Genomic DNA, 21,234 nt, shown 5'->3' with positions numbered 1-21,234 from the left:
TTCTGTTAATATTTGGATAAAGCAGGTAAGACTTTTCTATTTTAAAATGTAATAATTTTTCATTTGGGTGAAATGGAAGTTCATGTCTCTCCTTTTAGGATAGATAAGGAACATTATATGTTACTTTCTCAAACCATTTAGTTACAGTTTATAAAATAGCATCATTTCAGGGTCTTGCAAAGGTATTTCACTGTAATAAGCAGTAAAATAACACTCAGTGCAAGCCTCAAAGCACACAAAGGTGTGTGACGACTGAAGGAACTCTCAAACTATCATGTTGTGGCAACATTTCTGTCATTGTCTGCTATGTTATAAAGGGCTGATTCAATTCAACAGAGGAGTAATACTCGCAGGTCTAGTCAAAGTGTAACCAATACAGACTCTGCTGAAGAGTTACTATGCATTACTAATGAGAGACATGCAGCCAGAAAGTAGTATGCAGTGCTTGAAAAGCTCCTGAACTTGTTTGTAGCTACCAAACTTGATGTCTCCTTTTCTTTTCCTTTTTTGCATTGCATTATTTTAAATAATGCATCCAACTATCTAGCTTTTGAAGGATTTAAACACACTGTAGAGATACCTACTTCTAAGATGCCATCATAATCAAAGTCATTAATTTGGATAAGTTTCCTGTTACTAAGTTATACTGAAATGAACATTGTGGGAAAACTCAGTTTAATGATACTGTGGAGTATATTCATGCTTCATTCACTGCTGTCCTCTTTGCAAGGTAAGAACTTTATTCCATTTTCTATATAATGCTAATTTTTACAAGGATTTGTTTTCCTAAATATTTTAATATTACAGCTTCTTCTTTTTCTATCATTACAAAGCAACTTTTTTGACCCTTTCTGGAATTCATACATAGAAAAGGTTTTTTTTTAACACAGGTTAAAATACTGTATATCGCCATTCTCTCTCACAGATGCAGAAACTAAAACACAGCTCTTTTTCCTTTACTTAAGACACATTTTTATGTCTGAATTTGTTACAAAACAATTATTTAGGAACAAAATTTTAGACTTTTTTTTTCATCTTGTCATTATTGTCAGATGAGTAAGCACCTAATGATCTTCAATGGGGTATGATTTTGTTTGAAGAGACTGCACCTGCCATTTGTTTAAACATATTTAGAATGCTGGGGTGAATAATCACTCTTCTAGTTATAGAAATTATCTTCTTTTCTATACAAATGAATCATAGATAGTTTTCTTCCAGTAATTATAGAGATTTCTAAGGCAATATGAGAAAAAAAGCAGGGGGGTTTATATTGTTTGTTTTAAAAAGCCTGAACTCCAGAGAATTTTAAATGATTTTCAGTTGAGTCTTACAGGTAACATTCAGAAAATGATCATAGCTATCCACCCTTGAAGTCTGATCCTGGAAAGCTCAGAGCACCTCTTGTATTTTATCAGTTTTGTTCTGAGCCTCTGAAGAACTATGAAATTTTTGCTTTTTTTCTTGGTAGCACATACCAGAACTGAGATGCTGGGAACTTGATGGTCAGTACTTGAGAGTCAAATTCTCAAGAAGAAAAGCATGTAGTGCTACATCCTTTGGAAACAGAAAAAGTTTGTGTGAAGGTGCTCTGGAAAACTTAGGATCATTAAAGAGCAAAGTTCAATAGAGTTGTTTTAAACTTGACAAACTGTAGAAAAAACATTTAACTTGGTGACTTTTTAATCTACAGGATCTTATTGCAAGCTTTCTCTTTTGAGAAGAGATTCAAGGTAAGTTTTTTCCCTTACCTGTTAAGTCCTACAAACAGAACAAGAATGAAAAAGTGTGACACAGTACAAATTAGAAAGTAAAATACAGCCTTGATTTTGACATGTAAAATGTCATGTACGTGTACATTGGATGTAAAACACACCTTCAGAATGTTTACAACTCTTTTCAAAGACTTTACATGAAGGGCATGGGTCCTTTGTTTGAAAATTGTTTGAAAAATGGAGGTCCTTATGAAAAGTGATACTTCTATGCTGTTGAGAAAGCTTAGAGGAATAATGGAATGAAACCAGCATGAGATCATGATTTTGTGACTGGAAAAATACATTAAATGAGTATCCTTCAGCAGTTTTAATTGCATGATAAAATCCTAGCTGCTATTTGAAGCACAGAAAAGTAAGTGCTATACAGCCTTAAGATAAACATTTTCAATACAAATTTTCATGTAGAAGATAAAATCCAAACAAAACCCAAACTAGGGAATGTTCCTGATCCCATTGAATTAAATGGGAACTATACCATCAGTTTCAATAGAAGCACCCAGTCAGACATACCTTCAGATGTTTAATGATGTCTAACACATCTAGTGAATGCAAGTCAGACGATATGCCATCTCGGACTGTTGATAAAACTAAGTTTGTTCTTGTTTCTAATCTTAATCAGAAATTTAAGGAAATAAAAGCTGGAGAGTTATCTCTTGCTATTGCAAGTAGCATCATGGTATATTCAAATAATACTTGAGGGAACTCACAGCCACTCACACGCAGCATCAAGTAAATATGAAGCTGCTTTACAAGTTTGTATCCTGTCATGTAAGCCTATTTTGCCTATTTACATCTCCTCCACAAGCTCCAGGTACCTCCCTGTGCAAGCAGATGCCAGAGTGCTGCCCAATTCTGTAAAATGAGATCACACAAAAAAGAAAGAAAAAAACCACCTTTTAAAATGTTAACCCAAGAAAGACTGCTTTGATAAAGTGATGGTAATCAGAGAGAAACGCTTCTCTCTGGGGAGCTGCTTATTCAGGTTGCTCCGGGGACCTTTGATTATACAACATCCTTTTTGTTTTCTTCCAGAAATGACTTTAATGCAACAAGAGAGAAAAGAGATCTCGTAACAGCCGAGGTAGGTTATACCTCCAAAAGCAGGAGGGAGGGAAAACCCTTCCTGCTTTTCTGCTCTGGGTCTTTGCTATGCTTACAAAGGAGCCTTTGTGAGGAGAAGGGCAGCAGTAACAGGAGGACAGTGTTGAGGAGCAGCAGCTATATACCTGCTCACCCTCCTCCTGAGCCCATGCCCTCATGCCTTCATCCTCTCTCAGCAAAGCACCTGGTGGGTGACCCCTTGACGAGCTGACTGACGCACACCACAGGAAATAAACCTGTGATTCCTTTGTCTGTTGTGAGGGGGAACAGAAAGCCCTGGAAAGCTGTTAGTTTGGTGGGAGCCATGATGGCAGCACCACCAGCAAGGACCCCTCCCACATGTGGTGCAGTGGTGGCTCCAGCCCTGCCCTGGTGCCTACCACTCTGGTCCACTGCTGCCTCAATGCTGTATCTCAGCAATGTTGTGCTGAAACTTAATAGTAAACAGGGGAATATCGTTCCCCTGCTGGTACACACCTCAGGCTACAGAGCACAAATGGGGTTTGGTGAGGGCAGATGGGTTGCCCAAGGAGATCACTCCTCACAGTCCTGTGGGGAGCCCGCAGCTGAACCATGGATGATTTTCTCCAAGTCACTTTGAGATCCATGTGCCTCCTGCCAAGTCAGAAGGTAGCTGGTGTGAAATGCTGCACTAAGGTGAATTGAGCCCCTGAGGGAAATAGGACCTCAGGACTGATGGTGTCTCAGGAGGGCATTCAGCAGGAAAGTGCTTTCGCAGCAAGGGCCCTCTGCCTTCCTGAGATAACGTAAAGGCCAAAAACTGCTTTCCAGATGAGGACAGCTCTGGGTAACTATCAGGGTAAATGGACACGGGTCTTGTTGTACAGGAAGGGAAAGGATTCTCTCTCTGCTAGCAGCAGGCCATGGAGACCAGGAATAGTTTTGGTGCAGGGGCCGTGAGGTGGTGATTTGATGAAGTCCATTTCAAGTTGATTTTAGATGGATTGTGCTACTTGGATTCATCCTACATAGTATTTCCATTTGGAAAAGGGAAACTTTTATGTCATTGTGCAAGGCATTAGGGAAACTTCATCTAACCCATTCTCTGTGCAGTGCTGTTCACTTTGAGGTCCATTAGTTCAAACTCCAGAAGTGGAGAATGACTGGTGGCAGGAGTGAAGAAAGAAATTAGCTTACAAGTAAAGACTTTAACAATTTATTTTGCTTACTTGTGCAGCTGAAGGCTGGCATTTATGTCTGTGGGAGCACAGAGGGTTAGCTCTTTTCTCGTAGAACATCAGAGATGGAACAAATAATCACAGGGAAGAAGAGCTATTTAAGCAAAAGGGCCAAGCTTTATAAAGCTAAATGATTTAAACTGGCCGTGAAATATTTAACTACCCAGCACTTCACCCTGATAAACTTTCCGATCAGACTACTGGGGCCAAAAACCCCGGAGTGCTTTCAGCCTGGGGTGGGATCAGTTCTTGGAAGAGACAATGCAACGTGAGAAGCTGCAGTAGCAGAGTTCTGGGTCCGATCCAGGGCTTCCTTATAGTCCAATGTTCCTTGGTTCATAAACAAGACAGGGAGCAAATCAGGCAGATCCGCCTCCTCTTTTGTTTTGGGTGAACCAAAATGCAATTCTGAAGGATTTCAAGGAGGACATGAAATCCATTGCAGCTGAAGTGGCCACAGTATGCAGCACAGAGCAAGATCTAGGAGAGAGGATGAAATGGATGGATATCACATCTTTGAGCCCTCCAACTATTGGTATTTGACCACAGTGAAAAGGGCAGGAGTGTTCTCTGTCCCGTTACTCGTCCTTCCAAATGTAAATGCAAAACTTCTCAGGTGGAGTCTTGCTGATTCATTGGTGCAGGAGGGGATGGAAAGGAGGCCATCGGTGAACCTTCTTGTCCCCATGATGCTGGTTGCTGCAGTCACTGTCACACTGGCTCATGCTGTCAATCCCTCCTTCAACACCCATGACTGTTCAATGTGCTGGCTGAGCCACAAATTATTCTTCTGTATTAGAAATCCCAACCCAGTGTTAGGCTGCAGGGCTTCAAGCTCGTATTGGCTCATTCCTAAAGCACAAAAACCCTGATTTTGCTTTTATGTTTGTCTGACAGATTCAAGCTTCCTCTGCTCTGTCACACCTTCATGGGGCCTTGACACGGAGTCCTCCAGGAGGTCAGTGCCATGATCCTCACTTGCAAGAGGAGAGATGGTCCTGAAAATGTTGCCTTCCCACCAGCTCTCCTGTGTTACTGTCGGTTACGGAAGCCCTCCTCATTGTGTCCCCTATAGAACCATGCCTTGTCTTATTTACTTGTTTTATCCATGTTAAATCTGGAGGACTTTTTACAAGGGCATGTAGTGAGCAGACAAGGGAGAATGGTTTTAAACTGACAGAAGGGAAATTTAGGTTAGATATTAAGAGAAAATTCTTCACCATGGGGGTGTTGAGACACTGGCACAGGTTGCCCAGAGAAGTTGTGAATGCCCCATCCTTGGAAGTGTTCAAAGCCAGGTTGGACGGGGATTTGAGCAACCTGGTCTAGTGGCAGGGGTTTGGAACTGGATGATTTTTAAGGTCCCTTCCAAACCAAACCATTCTATGATGGCATGAAAATTCCTGTTAAAATAATACTTTCAAAATATTTTCAAAACCAGGAACAGCCAACTAAACCAATACTTTAAAAAAAAAAAGTTTTAGAGGTGTAGTTCTATTGCAATTTTTCTTTTCTGCCCCTTTTTCTGTCTTTGGCAGAGGATGTAAGCATGTCTGAGAGGCATGTAACTGGTTATGTGAAGGGACAGGGGTGTTCAGGGAATGAGCACACAGCTGCTCCTGACGGGTTTTTAGCACTGTACAAACATATAAAGCAGGTCCAAGTTACAGAAGTTGTTTTGCAGAAAAGCATATTGTATCCAACTAAACTTCGATATCCTTCCTGGAAAATACATATGTCTGGGTAGGTGCTTTCTGTTGTGTTTTTCCATGTAAATAAATATATGTAATTTTACAACTCACAATTCTAACAATAACAAAGACGTTTTCCACACTAGTTCTGTTCTATAAACAGCATTTTCTGCTTTGTTGGTATTTTCAGAGTATCTGTGTATATTTGGAAAGCAATTCTTAAATGGAAAAAAATCAAAACTAAGCATGGAAAGGAGTTTTCACAGTGAAGGCTGAAGTTCTTAGTCATTCCGTAACTTCTGTAACTTCTGTGTGTGCTTCATTATGAAGGTCCCATTTTGTTCCCATTTAATGTCATTAGCAGCTTTACCATGGCATGGAAGGGCCTGTTTATGTCGTTTACTTCTTCACAATGCTTTTTTAATCTGTCAGCAAGATTGTAAGCATTTATATCTAGAGTTTTCATGCTCCCCCAAGAAGGAAAGCAACTATCTGCAAAACCTGATGAAATTTTGCTTTTTGTAGGGAAAGGGACTACCTTTCTTCCCTGCTTTTTGGGGAACTATGATTTAAACCCACCTCAGCAAATGATTACTAGATGACAGTGAAGTTTAAGCTTCCAAACAGGCTATAAAACCCCTTAATGAAACTGCTTTTGGAAACAATTACTAATTATAATACCAAACAAGCCATTCCCATGGAATCCGGAGTCTCTGACTCCAGCCACCTCTTATGCAGAAATAACCTTTTTTTTAGCATGGAGGGAAGGTTATTTCTAATTGTTTTTTTACTCTGTAAATTATATATTCTGGACTGCTCAGAAAGTCACTATACCCTTTGCTGTAATGCTTAGGAGGGAGGAGATGGACATGTATAAACTGTGCTTAATTTAGTCAATTAGAATAATCTGTGTCCTGTGTATTTCAAGATCAGCAGGACTGGGATTTGGTTTCTTTACATGGGAACTTGACCTTTTGTTTGCTGGGAGGAGGTTGACCTTTTGCTCCTTTGTTAGTTTACAAGTCTCAAACCAAATGGGAGAGAACCTTGCTTCTCTTTTAACCAGGGAACACAAAGGATAAAATTAAGTAGATGTTAAAAACTGGAGATTGTTGTTGGTTAATTTTCTTAGCTGATATAACTACTTATGATTTAACAATAAACAGATTTAATGTGGATCTCTCAGCCTGTTTGCAAAATACCGTATCTTCTAAAAGGCTGCTATGCTTGTTTACAGGTTCATGTTCCCTGGAGTGCCTTAATGGAGCAGCCTGCACAGAGGCAGGTGACTGTGACTGTCAGTTATTTCAGGCTCAAGGAAGCAGATGCCAAATTGGTGAGTTTTGGACCCAAAGAGGCGAGTTTCAGCTTCAAGTGAGACTTGAGGTGCAGGTTTTTGAAACTGCAATGTTAACAGCATATTTATGAGTCCCCTGTGGTAGGACTGTCATTCCACTAGTACCTAATAGGATTAAAATGATATGCATTAAGGATATATAAAAAGCAATATCAGGAATGCCTACATTTTAGCACTTGAGCTATAACGATGCATAGATGCTGTAACAGATAGATCACTGTCTAGTACACCAGTAGCTGGCCAACTTTTTTTAGCTAGCTGAATAACCAAAAAGTCACTGCATTTTTCTAACAAATAGTGACTTATTTCAAATAAAATTACCAGCTATCTCAATGCACTGGCTCCTGGAACCAGTGCAGGGTTCTGGTTTCTGTGTGTAGGGACCAACAAGAATTGTCTTCCAAGATCTGCAGTAGACCTAAATCTCTTGCCTCTACTTCTCATAGAATTATAGAATAGTCAGGGTTAGAAAGGACCTTAAGATCACCTAGTTCCAATCCCCCTGCCATGGGCAGGGACACCTTCCACTAGACCAGGTTGCTCCAAACCCTATCCAGCCTGGCCTTGAACACTGCCAGGGATGGGGCATCCGCAGTTTCTCTGGGCATCCTGTGCCAGTGTCTCACCACTCCCACAGTAAAAAATTTCTTCCTCATATTCAACCTAAATCTCCCCTGTTTAAGTTTTAACCTGTTACCCCTTGTCCCATCACTACAGTCCCTAATGAAGAGTCCCTCCCCAGCATCCCTATAGCCCCTCTTCAGATACTGGAAAGCTGTTATGAGGTCTCCACGCAGCCTTCTCTTTTCCAGGCTGAACAGCCCCAACTTCCTCAGCCTGTCTTCATACAAGAGGTGCTCCAGTCCCCTGATCATCCTCGTGGCCCTCCTCTGGACTTGTTCCAACAGTTCCATGTCCTTTTATGTTGAGGACACCAGATGCACACAATACTCCGAGTGAGGTCTCATGAGAGCAGAGTAGAGGGGGAGGATCACCTCCTTTGACCTGCTGGTCACGCTCCTTTTGATGCAGCCCAGGATACGGTTGGCTTTCTGGGCTGCAAGCGCACACTGAAGCCGGCTCATGTTCATTTTCTCATCAACCAACACCCCCAAGTCCTTCTCCACAGGGCTGCTCTGAATCTCTTCTCTGCCCAACCTGTAGCTGTGCCTGGGATTGCTCTGACCCAGGTGTAGACCCTTGCACTTTGCTATGTTGAAATTCATGAGGTATTGAGATTCATGAGGTGAAGTATATAATAATTAAAATGTCTCCACTGAAGAAAATGAAAAACTTACAATGATCTCACATGATTAAAACTGTATCATAAGAATTAATAAAAAGTAAAAACTGACTATATTTAAAGTTGAAGAAATTAGTTTATCTTTTGTCCTTGCTATGTATTTCCTTTTAAGCTCTTATTTCCTTTCTGAGCTCTTACTTTTGTAGATGCCTGTGACACTTGTCAATGTTTTACTGTGCTGCTTGTAAGCTCAATGTGTTGTCTCCAGTACCCAACACTGGTAAGGACCGAGATGGGATTTGCAAATCGTGGGGACAGTATCATTTTGAAACATTTGATGGCATCTACTACTACGTCCCAGGAAATTGCTCCTATATTTTTGCAAAAGACTGCAGTACTCCAGAACCACAGTACACTGTTTGGGTGAGTATGAGAGCATATGCTAGAAATAACATACTGAGTATTCCTCTATTACAGGAATTGCATTGTAAGTAAGATAAATAGAGAGACAATAAGTGGATCAGGCTGTTGCATTACTTACTTGAATATAAAACTGTGCTGCTGGAAAATGTCTAAGCCTATGTGCAGTAACTCAAACCACTGATGAAATGATAATCAACAGCCAGTATATTAAAAATAGTATTTCTTACTCCCCCTGTCCTAAAAAGGATCTTTGATCTCTCTTTTCTGGAAGCAGAAGTCCTGAAGCCGACCTTGGAAACAGCAATAAAATTTAGCTGTCAGGTTGTAAAAAAATTTGAGTTGCTGAGTAAAGTGCAAGCAGCTATCACCTGCCTGAGAGCTTGGCTCCCAAGCATACTGGGTACCAATTCACAGCCATCGGCATGCCTATGGGGAGCTGCCTCCATCCCTTCTGTGGATTTGCATTCTACTTTTAGACTACCTCTACATCATGCAGCGAAGATTAACAACTCAAAAGCCTTCATCTTCACCTATGCATGGAAGGCACTCTTTTTAGTAATTTCCTCAAATTGCTGAGTATCAGTGGTTAATGACTTTGGGTCAGGGAGAGTTCATACCTATACCTTCTTTGAAGGAAGTTGCCTTATTTATCAGGCTGTTGGTTACTGTAGGAAGAGGATATGAGCTCATTGTATTACATTTTACACACTGTTTGGGATTTGGTGCTGACTGGGTAGGGGAGAGGAGACAAGAGGGATCCTAATTCTGAGCCCTAGTGGTCAAAGTTCCCCCAGGACCAAGGGCAGACCTAGATGCTGATTTCTGCTCCAAGGACTAGTTTTCCTTTACAAACACATAACCTCCTCTTCCCCCAGATAATATCATCTAGTGAAGATAAATCTGCCATTAAAACTACCATTTCTATTCACTCAGGTTATAGACAGATGCTGGTACATCTGTCTTCCAAGATTTCATTTTAATTCTTTGGATTCTGTGTGCAGCTATCTTTTAGGACTTCTCAGAAAATGCTGTACCAAAGTCCAAGCTTATATTAAAATTTAGAATCAATATTTGAGTGGATTCCAGCTGCTCTAGAAAGAGAGAAACTACCATTCAATTGCTGGAATAAATGTCATGCTTTGCTAAAAACTGAAAATGTTTATTCAGAAAAGTCATAAGTAAGGTTGAAACAATGCAATCTCTACAGGCTGGGCAATGGAGAGCCAAGAACTTTGTCAGATCCTCACATTATTGTCCTTCTGGCTTTAATAATCTACCTGTCTAGAAAAGGAATACAAGAATTATTTAATTTTCCTTGATTGTGTTTCTGTCTTGGTCCAGGTTTACATAAAAGCCATTCATCAGAACTAGTAACTTTTATGATGTCTTTAGTTATTATTATCTTTACGCATAAGTATAAACTATAAGCAAAAACTCTTATGCTTTCCCTCCTTTGGTTTATTTCACTCAGAGAAACAGTAACTGGTTTTTACTTCCAGGATTAAGTGTCAATTTAGGAAGATTAATTTGAGTATGTGTTACCACTGTATGTGTTTACCAACAGATCTTTTCTAAAAAGCCTGATAGCTCTAGTTACTTTTGAAGTTTCCTTTACTATGTTGGCAAGATGTTTCCCAGTTAGTAACCTATTTAGCTTCACAACATTGTCAAAGAAACTGGCAATGCAACTCCCATCCTTCTCAAATAACAGTGACACACACTCATAGGAATTATATTCCAGCTATCTGAACTCTGTCTACATTTTAATTTACCTAAATGATAGGTACCTAAAATTCGCAACTCATTCCTCTGTCTCATCAGTGTGGTCTAAATTCAGCTCACAGACCATAGTCTAGGGCATCCCACAGGTTTGTGTGTCTCAGCTTCCGTGATATTAATGAAAGCTGTTGAAGTTTTGGTCAAGCCCTTGGAGTAGGTATGAGCTTAAAATCCATTCAGACTATTGAGTGTAATTAACTGTGTAGTTAAATGTTTAGAGCAGAGGCACAGAGCGTTGGACACCTACATCCCTAACATCAGTCAGAGTAAATGTGAACCCACTGTTTTCAAGTCCTGAGAGAATGTCCTGGCCAACGAAAGCTATGTGATGTCTGGGAACAGGGACTTTTCTGCAGTAACTGATCTGCCATGCAGAAGGCTGGCAGTGCAAAGAAGCCTCCTTTTTGCCAGATTATACAAAGAGTGCTAGTTTATCATGCTGGTTTCAAGGTCTGATTACACATTTTTTCATGCAAGATCTACTTGGCTGCCGTCAAACTGTAGACATGCAGTAGACAAAGAGTAGATATCCAAAATCTCAACAGATCCTGAGTTCAGAAAGGTGTGCTGTAGTTCAGCTGGTGTCAGTCTCAGCTGACATGGAGAATGCTGGCATTACACTGAGGTTTTATATTGGTTTGTAGTCCCCTCTTAGAGATCAGACCTCTAGAAACAGAGCAATAGAATTGTCTCCTCAGTGCAATTAACAAGGCTCTACGTTGACAGTTACAAGCCATCTCACTACTATGTCCCTGAAGTTCATCTACATAAAATAACTGGCTATGTCACCCAGTACTTCACCCACTGTCTTGTGATGATTTGTGCTATTAAACTCTCGCTGTATTTCTCAGTAGTATTGAGTAGCGTGAACTTCTAGCTTTGCATATCTTTGTGATATTTTTATATTCTAAGTATTTATTTGTAAAACTCTTTCAGTAATTAGTGCATAGAAATGAAGAATATCATATATGAGTTTATGAAAAATTACCTGATGACATCATTGAGAACAAACATTTATTCTTATTGTGTGTACATTTCTCCTCTCTAAGGTTCATAACAGTCCTCACTGTTATGGTTCTGTATATACTTGTCAGAGGTCCATCAGCTTGTTTTTTTCAAACCAAGAAGAAATAATTATTTCAGGACATGAAGTAAGAAAAGATGGAATCAGGTAAGTGTTCTAATGGTTGATTTTAACGTGATCTAATGGTTTGATTTTAAATGGTTGATTTTAATTGCCAAAAGATAGTGTGGAGTTTGGGAAATTAATGCTTTTTACACCAGCCAGAGAAAATGGTTTGATGCATATGTTTATTGGTTGCTCACTATTCTATATTGTTCTGCTCTGACAGAGCTCTCCTGTGAGCAGATGTAATGGTGCAGATGTAATACCTGAGTGAAGATATAGCATATGCTTCCCACATGAATCTTGTGTTCAACTTCTCAGCTGCAACCTGGCAATTACCCATCCCTACTTTGTATAGACAAAGTCTGTATTGGGCAATTCCAGCTAATCCTTGGTGCATCCTGATACCATTTTTATCAAGGTAGTTATTATTTGTTCTTGGTAGCAATACTTAATGTAAGACATAATCTTCTAGACAAGTCTGAATTGGTTGTATCAAAGATCTTAAGCCTCCTTTTGGGCAAAAACTCCACAAAACATATCTAAGGTACATCAAACCCTCAATTTTACCTTTTTTTTTTTTCAATAAGTAAAAAGATGAATGCAAGGCTGGTTAATAAAGTACAGGAAATTTCAAAGAGTTGTGGCCATACCCTTCAATATAATGTTGTATCTGTTAGCATCTGAGAGTGATAGCTACTGTGATCCTGTTCATCCCAACAGAAACTACTTTGGAAGATTAGGATTGGATCTGTACTGCCGTGTTATTGTCCAGTGGTCTTTGGCCAAAGGAGGAAGATACACAGTATCAATACAGGTCAATAGTTCTGTACTGTAAGTTCCTCCATTTGCAGATGAGGGCCAGGAGACCTCCATGTATGGATAAGGAGCTGCTGAGGAAACTTAGAGGGAAAAAAGAGGCTTATAAAAGGTGGAGGCAAGGACAGGTGGCCTGGGAAGAATACAGGAATGCTGTTCGGGAAGCTAGGGACCAGGTTAGGAAAGCTAAGGCTCAGTTAGAATTAAACTTGGCTAGGGATGTGAATGATAACAGGAAGGGATTCTATAGGTACACTGAAAATAAAAGACAGATTAGGGACAATGTGGGCCCTCTCCGGAAGCTCTCAGGAGAACTGGCTACCCTGGATTTGGAGAAGGCTGAGGTTCTGAATGACTTCTTTGCCTCAGTCTTCGCTGGCAAAGTCTCTGACCACACCACCCATGTTTTGGAAGGCAGACACAGGGACTGTGAGCATGAAGACTTTAGGCCCACTGTAGGAGAGGATCTGGTTCGAGACCATCTTAAGAACCTGAATGTGCACAAGTCCATGGGACTTGATGAAATCCATCTGAGGGTCCTGAATGAGCTGAGGAATGAAGTTGCTAAGCCACTGGCCATCATATTTGAAAAATCATGGCAGTCAGGTGAAGTAATGGGTTCAAACTTAAACAGGGGAAGTTTAGATTGAATATAAGGAAGAAATTCTTTCCTGTTAGGGTGATGAGGCACTGGAATGGGTTGCCCAGGGAAGTTGTGAATTCTCCATCCCTGGCAGTGCTCAAGACCAGGTTGGACAGAGTCCTGGGTGACATGGTTTAGTGTGAGGTGTCCCTGCCCATGGCAGGGGGGTTGGAACTTGATGATCTTAAGGTCCTTTCCAACCCTAACTATTCTATTCTATGATTCTATTCTATGTTTAACCCAGTGATGACCCTGTGCCCAAAAAGGCTGCTGGTGGTCATAGTGTCATGCATAGTGTCACACAATGCAGCAGCCTCATGAAGTCATGTATTCTTCAGTGTGCCCATGCTAGGCTTTGAAAATAAAGATTCATTATTCTTTCAGGCATCTAATTTGTACAACCAATAGGTGTGTACAGAACAGCATTCATTTTTGATGTTGCATATAGAGAAGTAAACAGAAGGTAGGAAAAACATGATGAAGAACTAAACGGAAGTGACTGTATACGCCTGGAAAAGGGGGTTTAGTGAGTTAGAAGGTGATGTTTTATGTGACATTTTTCTATCACTAACCTATCTCATCTGAAGGAGGCTATTTATTTTTTTCAGATTAGTTTTGCCTCAGACAATTGGAAATGCTTTCTTTGAGAGACTGGCTGACTATATACTGGTGAAGACCACCTTTGGTTTTTCTCTTGCTTGGGATGGAAACTCTGGTATTTATATCAAGCTGACAGAAGATCAAAAGGGAAAACCTTGTGGCCTCTGCGGAGATTTTAATGGCAATAAACATGATGACCTGAAACTACAAAACAGTAAGTCAGTAGCCTGGAAATACACCCTTGTGTGAACAGCTTCCATGCTCACTTTTAATATAATACTGTAAAAAAGTAGAGTCCTGTTTCAATTCTTTCAGTAGAAAATAGAATATCTGCTCTATTCATCCTTATAATTAAAGTTGCTGAGGGAAAAGGTTCAAGAAAGTATTTAAACGTATGCTTAAGTCTCTTCTTGCTCAGCAAAGTACTTAGGGCATGTTTATCTTAGCTGATGAAAGTGCCTTCAAATACTAAATAAATTAACAAATGCATGTGATTTTGTCTATGTTTTAAGGTGGAGAGAGAAGGAGAGAAGAGCTAAAATAGTAGTATTTGCAAAAAGCACCATCTCCACTCGTTCCTTTGTATGAGCATCACAGAAGTGCCAGTTGAAATGTGTAAATTTCAAAGCTATTTCCAGGTAGTCCCTTGTATGCATACATGGCATGAAGTATCATAGGCCTCTGATTACCCTGTAGGATAAGGATCTGCCCAATGCTGTGTCTGAGGCAGAGATGACTTACTAAACTGGTAAAACATTCTGTAGTCTACGTAGGGACTACACCATAGGGATTTTTGTCCTACTTGCAATTAATGTAAAAACAAAACAAAACACCCAAACCAAAACAGAAAAAGAACAAGCTTGAGAATGTTGAGGAATATTTTTCCCAGCCTCTGATAAAAACAAAGACAGGACTGTTTTACTGTTACCATTCATTGCTGAGAGAATCTCGTCCCATGACCCTGCATATGCTTATGTCACAGGAGTTATCTCACTGAAACTATTTTCACCCTCCCCTGTTGTTTTTTTTTCCCATTTTTAATGGTAGATAGTGGAGCTCTTTGACTTTCTAAGTGAAGGAAGATGCAGTGTACCTATCTTTGTATAGTCTTTAAAAATGTGCCCAACATATATTTCTCATAATTCTTCTGCCATGGGAGCAGTAAGTTGCCTGTTTCATGCATTAACTTCTGCACAGCAGACTATATTATGTTTAATAACTAGTTAAAACTGGTGACCTGTAATACTGGAGAAAAATGGAATTTGGGGAGATAACAAATTCTCATGATCTCTAAAAAATAGTAATTACAATATTTTTAAATATATTACCAGTTATAGAAGACTTCCAGCTCTTAGATATCTTAATTTCCAGAGCTACATTTCTTCACCATCATAATTTCTTCTAACATTTTTCTTCATCAGAAATTACGGTATTACTGTAGTGTACAATCAAGAGCTCTATGTATCATTTTAACCTTGAAGCATTGTATAACATGAGGCCTTGACTCTGTGCAAATACAAAGCTCGAAGTTCTGATATCTTCACAAGACTAGGCTGCTAATTCAAATTACTTCTCAGCCAAAATTTTTTTCTAAGTGTTTCCAAAACTTATAAGTTATTTGGGACGATCATTTATCTTCCCCAGCTAAATTACTCCCCCCGTAGTATAAAGGACACCTTTATATCTATTCTGCATCTTCCAGACTCTGAAAGTTCTCTATTTTCTATGGCCCAAGTAAATAAGTTGCTGCAAGGCATGTAATACTCCATTTCAAAGCACAGTTTAAAACCAAATTCCTTTTCCGTTTCCTTCATCTTTAATGGCATTTTTGTATTGCTCTAATATATAGCCTATATTTGCGTACAGAACTGCTTCAAGGACAGTGATTTTATTTTGTGGCTTTTTTTGAGCAGATACAGATTTTTTTCAAGCCATGTAGAAATGTAAATAAAGTATTTTTAATATTTTTTGCAGAAGCAGAGTTATGTCAACAGGTTTACCTCTAGATCAAACCCCAGCTTTTTATTTTTGGGAAGGGTTTTCTGTACAAAGAACTGCTCTGTCTGAGAGGGAGAAATGCTTTAAGTCTCCCTGGCTGTTAAGTAAAATAGACTGATAGGGTCTTATCTTTGTTTATTTGTGAAGATCCAAGAACAAATATCTGATTAGTGTGCTTTGGGGCTTTCCACATTGCAGTGTCAAACTTTGTACATCTTGTTCTAGAAGCAGTTAGATTAAATTTTGGATAGTATAGCTGTGTGAAAAGAACTGTATCTGATTTAATTTCAGTACCGTGACTCCCAACCATGCATAGATACAGATAATTGTAGCGTAGATACCAATTACTGTAAGGGTCTTCAAGATGTAGGCAATTTACCCTTTTTAACACACTTAACATAGAGAAAATATAATATTTAGTTCTTGCCACAAAAATATGGACATTTGGGGTCTGATTCTTTACTGCCAAACTCCCTGTATGTTCGTGTATCTTCCTCAGCCTGTTGCCATGACTTCCAGTTATGTGTCTTGTTCATTAATTCTCCCATGCTCATGCTGTGAGGAGCGCTGGGCATGTAGTGGTGTGTTTGTTTAAGGGCTTTTCTGTAGCAAAGGAAATGGAAGGAGATAATAGTGCTGACTGACATTTGTGAAACATGATGAAAGCCTTAAACTGTCTTAAAGAAATTTATTTTTTCTTAAGTATTCAATACATTATGCTTGTCCTTATTTGAATATTTGTAATAAAATTGTCACTGACTGCTCTTAAAAAAACCCCAACCAATGCATTGTCATATATTTTTTTAAATCTTTTTATTTAAATGCAGTAGAAAATACTTAAACAAAAAAAGAAAACTGAGATTTTTCTACACCACCTGTACTCTGAACATATCTGTAAGTGAGACAATGAACACATTGAAAAACACCAGGAATTTCCAAGTTGTCTTTGGAGTTTGTATTGACAGTTTGTTTGTTTTTTTTTTTCCTGGGTGCTCTTCCAATATTTTCGTGCAGTAGATGAATATACAGAAGACATTGCTGAATTTGCAAATAGCTGGGCTGTGCAAACTGCAGATGATGTAGCTTGTGTACCTACTGCCTCAAATTTTTCCAGTCCTTGCTCAGCTGATGCAGAATCCACTGAGGTAAATTAATCATTCTTAATCTTCATAGCCTAGTGATGGTACAAGAATCTAGCAATATACACCATGTTGAAAAAAGCTTTAAATGAAATGAGGCTTTGAAAAGGAAGATTCAGATCAGGTCTGTTGCTAGGAAATGTCTGAATATCTTCAGATGTTTAGCTTCGAAGTACAAAGGCTTAGATAAGATGTGCCAAGTGGCACAGCTCTGCTGGCAGAGCTCTTCTTTGATGCAGTAAACTTGGGTTCAGTTTCCAGTCCTGGCATCTTGCACCTTATTATTTTGGAAATTGTGAAATCCTGCAGAAGTAACATGCTCAGCTCCTGCATTGACACAAAATGATTTTTTTTTGTCATTTCATGCTTTTTCATCCTAGCTGGTTTAGGAGCATCATGCAATCAAGACAGCCTAGGGAGAAAGGACAAATTTTTGGAAGACTAATGAAGGAGATATAATAATAAATTATGAGACTGAGAGATTCTGAAATTTTAATGGGGATCTAAAGGACCCTGAATTAAGGAAACAAAGCTAAAAAGAATGATGCTTGTCCAGAAAGTATTTACTAACTGTTGTTTACTGATTCTTCTTAATGCACAGGACATATTCTTCAAGTGCCAAATATTCCTACAGTTTCCTTTTCTCAGCTGTCATGAAAGCATAGATCCATATTCTTATATTTCTAGCTGCATGAATGATCTTTGCAGGTAAGACTGGAGTTCTTCTGTATTTAGTTTTGACACATGAAATGAATGCTCACACTTTTATTGGAGGCAAGAATTGAGCAGCACTGAGGGAAGTTAGGAAGAACCAAGCTCAAAATGAAAGAGATGGGGTTTCTCAGTGGGTGATTTAGTGTGGAAACAAAGGGCACAGAACAAGCCTTCTTAGGGATATTTTGATTGCTAAAGGTTGACATAGACTTAATGAAATACTAGGCAAATACATGGCAGAGAAATCCATGGAGAAACACTAATGATAAAAGAGGAGCTGCTAATCACAAAACCCCTGAAACCTGTACTTGGAGGCCCTGAATCAAAAATACATGAAGATGATACTAGGAGAAAATATGAATGATATTGAAGGAGCTGGATCATTTGTCTGACACAGCTGGACTTTTTTATGAGCCCTATGGTTCAAATTAGTAGAATTTCTCAAAATTGTTTTATTTATGTATATTCAGATTTGTCAAAAGAATTTCATAGTTCACTGGCTTTGGTGGGAGTTACACCCCCTCAACTGCTAGCATTATACGCACCCTGGTATTTTTTCCTTAACTCTCCGGACTCCTGTTTAGCTTTTGTCATTCAAGGTAAAGAGATGCTCCAGAGTGTAATTGAGGAGATGACTGAGCTCTGTACCACTTCCTTTTTAGTGTTTTTTTTAAATTAAGAAGTAATTGTCATAAGTAGCAGGATTTTTACCAGATACTATTATAGCCTTCTCAGTTTATCATCAATTTAATCAAAACCATACAAAATGATCACAAAAGTAGAAGTCACTCAGCATAATCCATTACGACTCATTAGTTCATTATTGATGAATTTTTATGTCCCGATTTACCATGAAGTCAAGATGGAAGAATTTGTGTTTGTAGGCAAATCTCCAGAGTTTGCTTCCTGAAGTTTATGATCTGTACATTGATTGCACTCAGAGAAGAAATGAGTTGCCTCTGTATGGTCTCTTTGTAACTCAGGAGTTTATTGTGACTTTGCAGAAGAACAATGAGAGGCAAATTTTCAAAAAAGCAATTTTCAAATGTGATATTGCATCAGTGTCATAGTGTAAAGGCAGATTTGATTTTCGTGAATATATATACATGTGTGTTGTATATGTGTGTTGATGTGAATTGTGTGAATGTTAAAAACCTTGAAGGAAGTTTCTGCGACTGAGAACCTCATTAATTTAGGCTTATTTCATTTATAAAAGAGACCTCTCTTCTTGTGTCTTAGTGTCAGTTCATGAAGTTTTTTTGTGGGGCCATAGTATATGCCAAGTATTCTTTTTATTAAGATCCGTTTAATTGGATTAGATAAGGAAAGCTGGAGAGACTCTGATCACTGTAACAAAGAGTATAGTGGTGCTTGATTTGATTCAGATGTGCTGAAAGCAGAATACAAACACAATATAATATATTCTTAAAACCATTAATTTTGGAAACATGATCTTGTGTGTTGAAAGACAAACTCAGCTGATCTTTCACAGTCATGCTTATAATAGAAATGTCTTCTTATGACTAGCTCATTTGGCATCAAGTCCTTCACAGTGAGTGATGGGAGCTTTTGGACTTTCACAGTACAAAAACATTGGTGATATCTCATCTTGTGTGACTTAATCTGAACAAAATTTGTGTTTACCTAACACTGATGAATATCTTTTTACTTGGTCCTGGTAAAAGCATCCTGTACATCTTCTTCTGTATAGACTAAGGCAGAGATAATGCCTTTACCCAGGGTTGTGATATAAATCCCTGAGTCTGTCTACGGCATTCAGTGGATAATACTTCTGGTGCTGAGCACTTCAGCATAAGGTCAGAAGTCTGTCAACAGGGCTCTTCTTGCCTAAATTCAAGGACTGACAGGCAGTTAGAAGCTTGAACTTGTTACTTGGACCAGAATGTCTTTTGTCAGTGCAGGTCAGAGTTTTCACGTCATGCAGGAATGGTGGTTTTTACCAAATGATAAAAACACAACAGTGTATTCACTATAGCTTGCTCCTTTTCATAGTATTTTCACTATATGCTGTTATGACTGAGTGGTGTCAGCTATGTGTGAAGAATCCTGAGCAGTGTCCTGTGGCAGAGATTTGTAGATAGGATCTGAATTCCTTCATTACTCTCTTGTTTTATCATTTCAGAGCAGATGATGATGAAACATACTGCAGGGCGGTGACAGAGTACGCTAGAGCATGCTCTCACGCTGGGTCCCCAGTGCGGGACTGGAGGGATGACTTTCCTGCCTGTAGTAAGACCCTTTAACAAAGCATACTATGTGACCTTTGAGATACCCAATGTATTAATTTCAAATAATTCCATCTTGACAGCTTTGTCACTATAGGACTCAAAGCTGTTACTGAAGTAGATCAGCCAGCTTCACTTGCTGGAAAGCAATGAAGTCAGTGACTTGCTAGAGGAAGATTTTAATTCCATTGTGATCTGATCTAGATCAGTACAAAACTCATGTTTCAACAGATCACTTGAAACATTATGTGTGCTGATTATATTCTAGGACAAAGAACAAACATCTGCAGACATTTCATGTTGCCCCTCTTCCCAGATGACCTTTCAGCCTTTACTGGCCCTAAAGAATACTGTTAATCCAGCTTCTTCTAGTTATCACCACCACCCATCAACTGCAGTTCAGTCTCATGCACGAGATTTTGAACTAGCTGAGATATAAGCACACGTTACCCTGTCACAGAAACTATAACTTCTTTTGGAGGGGTGATGTAAGAATGTGCCAAAGAAAGACTTAACTATTGATGAGAGATTCACCACAGTTTGTTAGTTAAAACCTCTCCAAACAATCCATTGTACTTGATCTGAATAATTACCTATACTAGAAACACTGCACAACTGTTTATTTGAGGGAGGAAATTCTCCAGTATGGAAGGAGAAATCGCACTGATGTTCAATGTATGATGTATTTTTTCTAGCTGAGAAGTGTGAAGACAGCTTTGTACACCGTGACTGCATCAGTTGTTGTCCACCAACCTGCACATTTGAAAAAGACTGTCTTGGCAGCAACCTACACTGCTTAGATGGCTGTTACTGTCCAGATGGTAAGTACTGTCAATTTTATATGAATAAAATGTGTAAAGCTAATATCCAACATCATAATAAAGTTGTCAAAATAGATTGTGCTTAAGTTAAAGCCTGAAAATATGAATACTGTAAATTCTGCTCTAGCTGTTATTCTGACAGTGATTCCTCATTATACTGCGTTCTAAACATTTCTCTAGCATATAAAGGGGTCTCTGAATGAAATATCAGTTAAAATCTGGAGCCATCACTAATGCTTTTTACAATAAGATATTGCAAATCTGCTTTTATTTGAATTATTCCAAAATCTGTTGTGATTTATGTTAAACAGAGTGTGTCTTATATATGCTCTGTACAAGGAAGCAAATATGTGAGACCTGTACTCAACAAAAATCAGGTATTGGACTATGAACAGTCCTGTTTCAGAAGGGCTAAAGATACGTGATACCAGAATTTTTCCGTTTTTGAGTCTATACAGCTTTACATGCTTAAGGCAGACATTCTTCATAAAGCAGCCCCTTCGGAGTAACAACTGCTTTGAGAGAGCAACACTGTTCATCACTGTGAGCTCTCTGCACTCACC

The 21,234-nt window shown here is 39.0% G+C and overlaps 1 protein-coding gene across 1 annotated transcript in view; it reads left to right on the top strand.

Moving 5' to 3' along the window:
- The first annotated feature begins 651 nt into the window (after positions 1–651).
- The window catches only part of OTOGL (otogelin like), a 97,647-nt gene continuing 77,064 nt past the window's right edge, over positions 652–21,234 (top strand). Inside the window, exons 1-12 of the mRNA XM_057429354.1 lie at positions 652–730; positions 1,691–1,730; positions 2,805–2,853; positions 4,970–5,030; positions 7,001–7,099; positions 8,632–8,786; positions 11,615–11,736; positions 13,762–13,967; positions 16,769–16,896; positions 17,492–17,598; positions 19,748–19,854; positions 20,546–20,671. Of these exons, the coding sequence (XP_057285337.1) occupies positions 652–730; positions 1,691–1,730; positions 2,805–2,853; positions 4,970–5,030; positions 7,001–7,099; positions 8,632–8,786; positions 11,615–11,736; positions 13,762–13,967; positions 16,769–16,896; positions 17,492–17,598; positions 19,748–19,854; positions 20,546–20,671 (1,279 nt within the window). The remainder of the gene's footprint in view (positions 731–1,690; positions 1,731–2,804; positions 2,854–4,969; positions 5,031–7,000; positions 7,100–8,631; positions 8,787–11,614; positions 11,737–13,761; positions 13,968–16,768; positions 16,897–17,491; positions 17,599–19,747; positions 19,855–20,545; positions 20,672–21,234) is intronic.

The sequence above is a fragment of the Pezoporus wallicus genome, unplaced genomic scaffold, assembly GCF_028554395.1.
Source record: "Pezoporus wallicus isolate ANWC-B61680 ecotype Strahan unplaced genomic scaffold, APGP_CSIRO_Pwel_v1 contig_5069, whole genome shotgun sequence".
NCBI classification, from domain to species: Eukaryota; Metazoa; Chordata; class Aves; order Psittaciformes; family Psittacidae; genus Pezoporus; species Pezoporus wallicus.
Note: the sequence above shows the minus strand (reverse complement) of the source record. Positions and strands in the feature narration are given on the sequence as shown.